Source organism: Psittacula echo (genome assembly GCF_963264785.1).
Source record: "Psittacula echo genome assembly, chromosome: 14".
Classification (NCBI taxonomy): Eukaryota; Metazoa; Chordata; class Aves; order Psittaciformes; family Psittacidae; genus Psittacula; species Psittacula echo.
In genome coordinates, this window is record NC_137750.1 from 13,203,661 (window position 1) to 13,215,272 (window position 11,612).

Below are 11,612 nucleotides of genomic sequence, written 5' to 3' on the forward strand. Positions count from 1 at the left end.
CTTGCCGTCATTAACTAGCAGAGCTGAGTTCTTGCCATTGGGCCCAGGTGTCTTGGGGATGTTTCTTGAAACTGAATGGGTCTTGATATGTTTTTTTGGGGGGTTTTTTGTTGGTTGGGGATTTTTTGGGGTTGTGTTTTGGTTTTTTTTTTTTTCCTTTGTTTTTTTGGAAGTGCGTAAGTAGACTCTAGAAGGCATCTGATACCTTTAAAAACAGGCCAAAGTATAGTGATTTGCATCTTAAGCAGAAAACTCTCCCTAGCAGTAACAGGAAACTCACTGACCTGTAATGCTATCCATCTGTCACAGAGTGTCATCATGGTCTGCTGGTTTGATCCCTGTAATGTCTGTCTCATTTTAATATGTGGAGGTATTCTAAGGCCACTTCTACCTATCTAGTTTCTGGCTGCCCTTGCTATTAAGACAGGTTTTTGAATGGGAGCTACCTTTGGTTGCCTGAAGGTTTACAAAGGAACTACACTCCTGGAGCTGTATTGAAGTAGGAAGGGACTTACAGAAGGAACCCTGAAGAATATCACTTCTGCTTCCCTGCCAATGATAAGAGCGTGATTGGAGAGTTTACTGTACATGTCTTCTGCTGCTACCCGTCTGCAGTGGCTTAGAGATGCTCCACACTGCTTTTCCCTCTGTTCATGTCAGGTCTGGGTGTTACCTGGTGAATATCTAAGGGAGACAAGGAGAGAATGGGGAGCAGGGCTGAGATCTCCCTGAAGCTGTGTGTGGCAGGCAGAATGACCTCTGGGTAAGGGAAGTGTGATATCTTTGGAGGTTTGGCTTTTGTTTGTTTGAGGCTGATAGATCCAGGCACTCAAGTGTGTCTAAACTGAAGCTTGTTACTGATTTTTGGTGGTTAAGATATCATGACCAAGCATGATAGTTGTCTTACTGCAGGTTGTTTGGAAGCATTAAAGGCAGAGGAACATGTTTTAGCACTGAATTTTTCATTGCAAAGTATTTCACCAGATGATAGCAAAATTCATCTTCTCTAGACTGATAGGTACTGAACTTTCCTCAGAAAACCTTTTGTTGCTTTGGCTGGTGAAAGAATAGTTCATTGAACTCTGGAGGGTTTCAGTCTGTGTAGGTCATAGGGTGGCAGCCTTCTCTTAAAGGCTGAGAGGGGAATGGAGTGTGATGAGAAGCAGAGGGAATTCTGAGGGGCTTAGGGAGGAGAAGGGGAAGCCAACACCTTCTGCTCTGAACTCCTGCACTGTGCCCATACTTCATGTTCATACATAGCCATCCTCTCTGTGTGTTCTTTGTCCAGGTGGGAATTTGCTGCAAAGTTCTGCTCCTGTAAATATCCCCGGGTCACTTGGAAGCTCTGCCTCCTTCCACTCTGCTTCTCCTTCTCCACCGGTCAGCCTCTCATCGCATTTCCTTCATCAGCCCCAGGGACACTTAAGCCAATCAGAAAGCACGTTCCTGGGGACATCAGCTTCTCATGGATCATTAGGTAAATGCACAGTGTGTGTGTCCCCCATGTACATGCCTGTCTGTGCCATGTAAGTATTTTCTTTTAAGTTAGTTTTAATTTTAATGTATTATTTCACTGCTGCCATTTGTATCTCTTCTCATGAGGACAGCTACAGTACTAGGAGCTGCTTTACAAAAAGTCAGCTAATGCCTTGTGAACAAGGGAGCAATTCCCTCTGCTTCCCATGTTTCTAGGCTGAGAGGAAGGGGCGGATAGGTTAAGTGACTTACTGTGATGATAATGAAAGAGCTTTGCCTTTTCCTTCCAACAGTGCTGTGCTGACACTTTACTTCGCATAAAACTCAGAGTTGAGTCCTCAGCTTTGCTTAGTTAAGGTGGGAATTGCAGTTTGCCCTTAGGACTGCTTGTAGATCAGATTGCCTTCTAGGAGCTCTAGAGCAGGCTTGGGTGATTTATTTTTTTCTCTCCTATTTGGCTCTCTGCAGCTTTGCAGTATGGACTTTGCAAAAAGTTAGTGTTCCAGCTTCAGCTTTGTCCCCTTTGTGCGTTCTTCCACCTTTGAGGGTATGTTTTATGAAGGACTGTGAAGGGATGAGAAACTGCTTCAAAGCTCCACAGCTGTATAAAGCACAACTGGGAAATGAGGGGCCAAATCTATTTTATTATCTAGACACAGGCTTACCTCGATAAATAAAACTGGGCTCAAGGCTGCAGTGACACTGGCTCTGCTCATTTCTGTTAGTAAATATTAGTTCTCTCTCTTGATACTAGATGTAAATGTTTCTTCAAATTTGAGATATATCCTTATATATAATACTTATATTCAGCTTAACTTCAGAAAGTAATTACATGCTTTTGTAATCTGTTTCTACATACACTTGTCTGTGTAACTGCACCCCTTGTTTGCATAGGCCAGAGCCATGCTGCCTTGCCTTGGGATTGCTATTTGTTTGGCTTTAATAGCTTTTAAACTTACTGTAATAAGAAAAGAGACACCAGAGGGTATCTCTGCTAGTAATTAGTGTTGAGGCTGGCAGTTCTTCTCTGTTTCAGTAAGAAAATGAAAACTTGCTGATAAGGCCTCCTTTTAATTTCAGAAGAAACAAGTTAAGCAGTTATATTTGTCTTGACCATGTATTTATACAAATAAAAACCCCCAGAAATGCGGGATATTCACAAATGTATTTAAATTTATTTTTAAGAAAAAAGTTAGGTATGTTAGGTATTTTCTTGTAATACAACAAAAGCATTTTGCAAAGGTTTTGATAAGATATTTGAATAGTAACCTAGCAGTTGGGAATCTGGAATCTCTCTGTTCCGTGTGACTTGCTGAGTGCACACAGATTAGTGTGTAGTGTGTGTAGTTATTACTTACTTGTATTGCAGTTGAGTTAAAAATACTTAGTCCTGGGCTAGTTCTCACTGTGCTAGATGCAAAATGCACAGAGAAGGCATTCCTGACCAATGTAAGTGTAAAATGAGAGCAGCAGGTTGAAAGAGGGAGTGCAAAGGAACGACAAGATAAGCTTGGTCAGCATTATGGCAGAATTTGTGGCTTGCCAGCATCCTGCTTAGTGCTAAGTTCCCACTTGAGAAAACTGAATTATTTTAAAACAAAATGTGAATTGGGATTCCATTAAGACTGCTTCCTTTTGAATGAGCACACTTCAAAGCAGCTGAAACGGATCTGTGGTAAGTGGCTTGAGCCAGCAAAGATCCCTTGTTGCTCTGCTGAATGACTTGTCAAGGCACCTAAGCCCTTAGTGAAGACAAGTTAACTATTTTTCAGCTGCATTTTTCCGCAACTGTGTCGTGGGTGGTACTAAAAGGGAAGTTGTGAGGGTTAGCCCTCAGCAAGAGGCCATAGGCTCCGGGACTTCTCAGAAACTGTCAGTTTGGTGGCTGTAAGATCAGAATGAGCAAATACAACTAGATCTAGGAATGTCCGCAGCCAGTGGTAAGCACCACTGAATGAAAATGACTTCTCCATCAAACTGGTGCATGTCTGTGTGCGTAAGAGTCCACTTGGCAGCTCTGTCTTGATAGTAGCTTTTCCTACTAGTTTTCCCCTGAATACAAAATGTGGATGCTTATTTTAAGTATTTAAGTATTTTAATTATTTAAGTATTTAAGTAGATTTGTTGTTGTTATTGTTGAAAGAGGCTGTGAAAAATAGTGTTTTGCTTACAACTGTTTTTCTGCTGCTTTGTCTCCTAAGCCTTGAATTTCGTTCTGAGAAGAGAAATTGTTTGAACAAGCTAAACTAGGGAAGTGGCTAGTCAGTCTTCTCCAGTGCCAGTCACTAGATTTATGCTAGAGCTCTGCTGGGGATGAAGCTGATGCAGATTCAGTCACCTCCACTTGTTTATAAACAGGGTTTTCCAGTTAGTTCTGTTTCTTGCATATGCAAACAGTAATGACATTGGCACGTGTTAGTCTCACTGTTTGGGAAGTGAGACTCATTTCCTAAGTACCAAGCTGAGAATACAAAAGCAGAAGTTTTTTTAGGGTATATATGAGAAAAATCATGACCTGGACTAGTTGCATGAAGCAGCCTGGTCACCAGTGCTGATGGCTGTACTGCACACAAGTGGGAAGGCAGTAAGCAGTTGACAGGTTCTTGTATGAGAAGAGGAATTCAAGCTGGTAGTCAGCTCTGCTGTAAAATGAACGTTTTTAAAACTAGCCTGGTTCAAAAGTTGCCTCCACTCAGTTTCTTGGATGCTACCTTTATCATTAAAGATGAGGCCTAATGGTGCGAAACTTCCCCTATTAAGTCCCTCTATTGCAGACTCTTGGGTACTGGGGATGAAAGTAATTCTTAAGATGATCTTATCTTTCCTGTGTATGCATTGTTGAATCCTGGATTTCACAGGGGTAGGGAGGAAATGGGGAAATTGCCAGTGATATAACCCTCTCTATTTCCCTGTGAAACAGGTTTAAATGGGATGAACAGCAGCATATGGGAACACATTGCTTCAGGGAGTTTTTCGCCCAGTACCTCACCTGCATTTCTGTCAGGTCCAGGTGCTGCTGAGCTGGCACGGCTACGACAAGAACTGGATGAAGCCAATGGCACAATAAAGCAGTGGGAAGAGTCTTGGAAACAAGCCAAACAGGTATTTAAGCAACTACTCAGAAGAGAAATTAGGGAGTGTAAAGGAGTAGAAGGGTGTCAGCATTTCACCAGGAGCTTTCCAGGCAGTGAGGTGATGAGAAGGACTGTAGGTTTATAAACAGATTCTCTTAAGCAATCTTATTCTTCCCTCTCCCGTGGCAAGAGGGACTGAATCACTGTGCCTGATGTATTCAGATGCTGGAAGTGCAAGGCCAGGTGTCATACAGATGGACTGGAGTGCTTGACAGTCTCTTAGACCTTCCAGTTGACTTAACCCCATGACAGTTTTGCCAATATGCAAAGTTATCCCCTTCATGATGTGAGCCAAATACGTAGAATCACAGCCCAACCAGATGGGGTATTTGGGATGAGCAGAACTTTGAAGCACAAAGCTCCAAGGGTGCTTCCAAATCTGGGAACAGGGCAGGTTGGACAGAATGCACCCCTGGTGATGAGTGTATGAAAATGGATTATTTTGCCTGGGATTCTCTTTTGGAGGATGACCAAGTTTTCAGACTGCTTCTTTTACCCTTTGTTGGAACTTGTAGGCTTGTGATGCTTGGAAAAAGGAGGCAGAGGAAGCAAATGATCGCGCCAACACAGCTAACATGGAATGTGAACTGGCCCGGGAGCAGAGGGAAGCCTTGGAGCTTCAAGTGAAGAAACTTCAGGAGGAGCTGGAGAGGATTCACACAGGCCAGGACCCACAGTTTCTGTGCTCCTTCGCTGACCTGGAAGCGCTCTCGCTTTCTTCACTTTACACTCTTCAGAAACAGCTTCGGGCAAACCTGGAGAAAGTTGATAAGGTGAGTGCCAGACTTTGTTCAGAAGGGATTTGCTCTCTCCACTCCTACCTATCATGGTGCTTTCCCCTTTTCTCAGGGTAGTCTGTCAAACCAATTCTATGTGGATGTAGCTAAAGTGAGTTTTAGCCAGCTTATGGGAAAATACCTACATCATTTTTGTGCCTAAAGCACAAGAGTTTAAGTCAGTCAAAGGTGTTCTGTTGATCCTAGAGGTCCTAAGAGACATTGTGCTGTGCTGCTTCGCTTTTGCTTCAGGTGAATGGGTGGACACCTGCAGGTCCCTCCCCTGCTGCCTCCTTGCTGTTCCCCAACTGCATAGTACAGGACAGCAGCCCCTCTGTTTTGTGACTTTGATGCTTGTGTTTTGTCCTGTCCCCCTCTCTTGCAGGCGGTATTTCAGATGCAGTCAGTGAAATGCCTTAAATGTAAGGAGGAGAACCGGGTGGTGTTACCGTGCCAACATGCAGTGCTGTGTGAAACCTGCGCCGAGGAGGACGAGTGCCCCATCTGCCATCCCAACAGGCCCCACCCTCTCCAGTCGTGACCTTCCAAGGACACTTGTTCTAATCATATCGTATAGAACTTTTTAACTTTATACATACGTACATATATATGTATGTGTATATATATATGTATATATGTGTGTGTAAGTGCGTGTTTGTGAATGTGTATGTATATGCACGCACACGCACATACACACACAAAACAAAAATTAGTTGCAGAGCACTTTTTAATATTTTACATCCTGTATCTAAACTGCCCCTCACCTGTGCCCCATTAATTCTAACTCTTGAGGAACTTTGAGAGCTGTTTTTAATACAGATCAAAGGGCCATTTGCAAAGAGTCTGTGTTTCTCCTCTTTTCTATTTAGGTGATAACAAATTTTTGACTATTCCCAGAACTACTTAGAGTGGGCAAGAGGGGCTTCCATGTGCTTTCCAGAGGAAGAGTTACAATCACAGGGAGGATCAAGGTGTATTGAGGTTACTAATTCATGTCCTTGGTCTCCCTGCTTTTTCACTGACCCAGCTTGGTTAAAGCTGTCCTCCCTGATGGAAGCTCCGCTGGGTGCCTGCCTGGTGGGCCTTGCAGTGCTGAGCTGTGAATGTGCAGGAACTTTGTCATTTAATCAGCAAAGTTCGCTTTTTAAATTTTTTTACACTCTTTGTATATTTGTATGAAAAGAAGAAAAGAGGGAAAAAAAATGTTTTGGATCTAGCACAAGCCAAGCCCCCAGATTCAGTGGCTAGTGTTCATTGCTGATGCAGCTGACATGTTTCAAGTCTGAGCAGCCTTAGAATTATTGCACTTGTGTCAGCTAAAAGCCTTTATGAAAGAAATACTGATGCAGAGTTCTCTCCAGGCCCCCCTTTGTCTGGTGGTTCTCTGGAGACTTTTTACTGTTTCAGACCAGATGAATTTTGTTTTAGCCACAGAGACCTGGTTCTCAGTCACTGCTAAAATGCATGAAACAATTCCAGACACTCTGACGCTGATGTTGAAGAGTCAATGTTGCCTCTGTCAGCACCTCCAGGATGGTTTGTTGGACCACTGGGCCCAGAAGCCCTCATGCTAGAAATCATGTGTACCTGTGGTGACAAAGAAAGTCCAGCGTGACAAAGAAATGCCGTCAGCTTAGACCTGTCCAGTAGCTGAGCTGTGACTTCCTTCACCCATGTGTCCGTTGGGTTTTTACATCGGGTGGATTGCAGTAACCTGCTGGGATCTCAACCAAAAGGCCACTCAGTTGATGAAACATTTTTATTTTGCACAGGGATGCTGCCTGTGCTACCCTTCCCTGGCCTGGAAAAGCACTGGAACCTCCAGCAGCCCACTGTTGTAGGAAAACAGAATTTTTACTGGAGCCTCTCAGAAAACTTCATATTTAATGCAAAGACATAATTAGGTTTGCTTCCATAATTCCACCTTTCCTTTACATGGAAGGGGTTCATATGCATTCCCAGATGATCTCTAAGTGCAGCTCTGTGTAGTTCTTTTTATGTCTTTCCCATTAACTTGTTTCTGGGTTTTTTGGTAAAAATGCTTTTTTTTTTTTTTTTCTTTCCATGTGTATTTTATTGTAACTAGCATCAGGTTGGTTTTTTTATTATTTTTTTTTTTTAATGGAGAGACACTGTTGAGTGACTATTGTGGCTATGTTGTTTGCTTATAGCCTTTGAATGTCTGTGCCATGGGGCAGTACATCTGCCTTGGTCTGATCTTGAGAGACCTTTAATGAAAATATGTGAGCATTTCTTAGGAAAAAATTAAAAGGGGGGGGCCTGGAAGAAGTGGGGAGAGGAAGAAAAAGCCCAATTAAGATAAAAATTTACTATAATTTTTGTAACTGACTTAAATCATAGGAAATAAAGTCTTGAATCGGGTCTTTAATATTTATAAGAACCAGAACAGCTCAGCCTCTTGGCTGTTGGTTTGTAACACTTTGTATTAGCGTGGTGGGTTTTCTGCTCTCCTGCTTCCCTGTGGGACTCTTCAGGGTGATGCTGCCTTTGGCTACCCCTCTTCTTCTGGCTTAAGACAACACTACCCTGGGTAGAACTGTCCAGCACCCACCTGCATGACTGCATCTGACTTGCACTGGGCCTCTTCCCTTTGTCCCATCTTTTCAGATAAAACTTTCAGATGTCTCAGTGGGACTCAAGTCCTGGTGTAATGCAGGTGACTGTGTCTAGGGGGAAAAGAGGTATTTTCCTCCGTTTCCATAGGGCATATTGCTTAGGCAGGGGAGTACAAGATAAAATCCAGGCCAGAGAAATCATGTTTTTCCCATTTGAGTAAAAGCGTTTCTCTGGTTTAAACTTATACTGAAGGACCAAAGAATTCAAAACTAAACTTTCCATTGCCGCACTGCTGTCATGGCTGAAAAGCCGGAAGGAATTAGCACCAGCCTCTTCCCTTGCTCCCACCCCATTGTATCTCAGCACTCTCCTCTCACAAGCACATATGCTGTTTCTCACTTTCCTTTGGTTCTTCAAGAAACACATCCTAAATTGAGGTTTCTGTCAATTTGTCTGCTGCTTTTAAAAAAAATACAAATCTGAAATGTGAATTATTTTCTTAAGTATCAGATGGAAAAGAGAACTTTCATCTTTGCATATTTTGTGGATATCTTAGAGGGCCATTTCCATGACAACTTTATAACCAAGGGAGGGGAGAGCAAGGGGCAGGGGCAACATTCCTGACCCACTCCAGCAGTGATTCCTGCCTGCCCTGGGCAGGAGGGGTGGGCCAAAATCACAGCACTGCTTTTAAGTCTTTAAGAGTCTGTGGTCAGCTTCTCTGTGATGATGTGCCCATGTAATGTACTGTCAAGCTTCCTTTTGAAGCAGGAGCTCCCTTTTACAGGACACAGAATTAAGAGGGCTTTTTTGGCCATGCTTAACAACGAATTTTGGTCCGCAAAGCTTCTGCTGAGCAGCCCAGCTGGCTATTGGTGACCAGCCATGACTATGTCTGGGCCCTGCTTCTTCACACAGACTCCTTATGAATAATGGGATTTTCCTCCCCACATTTTTGGGAGCTTCAGAAGTGTTGACCTCAGTGACTAACTGTGCAGGTTGGATGCACAATTAGTCTGACTTAAGATCTGTGGGAAGAGCTTCTTAATTGTGTTGTGAAACCACAGTATCTTAGAGGTCAAACTTGTACATTATTACGAAAAAAGGGTAGAAAAGCAGGTGGTTTAAGCCAACACTACCCTGGGTAGACGGACATCAAAAAGCAAGGCAATAGCCAGGAGCTGTAGAGTTTTGTTAGTGCTTTGGACTAACAGGACCACTTTTAGGTCGCCTCTGGCCTTAGATGCTGTAGCCATCTGCCAGCTGTGGCCAGGGCACAGTGGCACAGGAGGGACCAGGGGAAGGTCTTGGAGCTGGAGCACGTTTTCCTTCTGAAGGGTGTTGCTGTAACCAGTCCCCTGCTGAAGGGTTTTACACTTTTTGCACATCTCTGAAGCCGAACTTGAGCCACCTGCAAGGCTTGTGCAGCTGAGACAGTGAAGAGAAGCCTTTGCCCTTCTCCTGTAAGGAGGTGCGTAATGCTGGACAGGCTCAGTAATTCGTTGCTCTTCCACCAGCCTCCCAGCCTCCTCTCTTTTTCCTCATCTGAGAAGGAAGAATATTACCAGTGTTTTCCTCCAGAATTAGAATAATCCTTGGAGTGATGGCCAACAGAATAGATGTTACTGATGTAAAACCTGATATTTTAAAGGTGAAGTATTCCTGCAAACTAGTGACTGCATCAGAGAGATTTCTGGGGCTTCCCCACTCCATAGCTTCCAATGTTAAAACAAAATAAATACAGTATACGTTTAAAAAAAGTAATAATAATACACACTGCAGTATTTCTGGTGGCAATTCTTGACCAGGCTCATCCCCAGGAGGAAGAGCACTGGGCAGAAGCGCCCCTAGTCTGTGTAGAAGTTGGCAGAATGGTGATCGGTGCTGTGTAAAACGTGTTGTTGATTCCATGTATAGAACTGTGATTTCAGCTGTTGTTCTCTCGTACTCTGTAAATACGTGTTTTGGCTGTCGGATACCCGGTTTAGACTCTTTTTCTTGGCAGAGTGAATTTGCATGTGGGGCTGGCAAGAACTCGATCTGTGTCACAGTTTCCAAGGGCAGAATGGGTTTTGGTTTGTTTGGTTTTTCTGTTGGTTTTTTTGGTTGTTGTTTTTTTTTTTTTTTTTTTAGATGACAATAAATTTTTATTTTTTTGCTAAGAAAAAAGAAATCTGCTGAAGCAGTGTGTGTGTGTGTGTGTGTGTGTGTGTGTGTGTGTGCGCAAGGAGCCCAGGGCAGTTGTGCAGCCCTGTGCCCTGCTGAGGGCCTCAGGGAAGTGTGAATGGTGGAACCCTCTGAGCAACAGCCTAGAGCCAGATTTGCCTTCTCACTTTCAGGTGACCAAGAATCGCTTCTGGATCAAGCCCCATTTCTCAGTGTAGGTTGTGAGTGGGTGGGATTGCCCTTCACCTTTATGGTCAAGATGCAATGGAAGGGGGGGGGAGAGGAGAGGGGTGCAGTGTGATTGGGTGGGTCAGAGAATCATAGAACCAGGCTGGTTTGGGTTGGAAGGGACTTTAAAGATTGTCTAGTTTCAACCCCCTTGCTATGGGCAAGGGCCATTGTCGTGGTTTAAGTCCAGTCAGTAATTCAGAAAAACCATGCAGCCACTTGCTCACTCCCCCCCCTTCCTCCCCCTGCTCCTGGAGGGATGGAGAGGAGAATCAAAAGAGTGTAACTCCCACGGGTTGAGATAAGAACAGTCCAGTAACTAAGGAATAACACGAAACCACTACTGCTACCACTAATAATGATAAGGGAAATAACAAGGGAAGAGAATACAACACCTCAGCACCCGCCAACCGATACCCAGCCCGACCGAGCAGTGATCTCGTCCTTCTGGGTAACTTCCCCCAGTCTCTATAGTAGGCATGACGTGCTGTGGTATGGAATACCTCTGGCTAGATTGGGTCAGGTGTCCTGTCCCTGCTTCCTCCCAGCTTCCCCCCCTCCCTGGCAGAGCATGAGACTCACAAAGTCCTTGGTCAGCCTAAACATTACTGAGCAACAACTAAAACCATCAGTGTTATCGCGCTGTTCCCAGGGTGAAAGTCAAAGCCACAGCACTGCACTGGATACTAAGGAGGAGAAAAATGGCTGCTACTGCTGATCCCAGGACAGCCATTTAAATCACCCAATTTTCATTACAGAGTATTAGTAGTACAATAAAATTTCATAGGCTGCCTACCCCCTTCCCTCTTGCATTGTAACAGTCTGCCTGTGTTGGGGTTCTTTACCAGGATGATGATAACAGTGACGGGGGTTTCTTCCTCCTCATTCTTACATTTGCTAGGAGCTGGTTTTGTATGCTTCAAGCCATATCTTTTTAATGCTTAGGCTATTCTCCTCCTGGTCCATGGGGTTAGTTAAACAATCCAAGCGTAATGTTTATTTTTTTCTCTGTAAAGGATATGATTTCTTTTCGGGTGGGACTCACACAACTGCCCAGAGCTGAGCAAAACATTAAGCTACACTACCTTGGATTGCCAGTGTCAGCCGTTCTTGGGGCCACACTGGTTGCTGCGGTGAGGCCAGCTTGGATGATGGGCAGCCCAGGGAAAGTTAGAGCACAACCATTGTAAACTTAGAGCTAAACCCAAGCAACACCCAAGGCTCAGCACTGTGTAACAGCATGAGGCCAGGTGCC

The 11,612-nt window shown here is 44.0% G+C and overlaps 1 protein-coding gene across 7 annotated transcripts in view; it reads left to right on the forward strand.

Annotated features, from left to right (window-relative positions):
* The window catches only part of UNK (unk zinc finger), a 48,129-nt gene extending 37,758 nt beyond the window's left edge, over positions 1-10,371 (forward strand). For 6 of the 7 annotated variants that reach the window (XM_080629666.1, XM_080629670.1, XM_080629667.1 and 3 more), the window contains 4 exons: positions 1,289-1,477; positions 4,397-4,578; positions 5,126-5,383; positions 5,772-10,371. In XM_080629666.1, the coding sequence (XP_080485792.1) occupies positions 1,289-1,477; positions 4,397-4,578; positions 5,126-5,383; positions 5,772-5,927 (785 nt within the window). In that variant the 3' untranslated portion in view covers positions 5,928-10,371. The remainder of the gene's footprint in view (positions 1-1,288; positions 1,478-4,396; positions 4,579-5,125; positions 5,384-5,771) is intronic. The other variant, XM_080629669.1, reaches the window with a different exon arrangement.
* Positions 10,372-11,612: the final 1,241 nt, after the last annotated feature.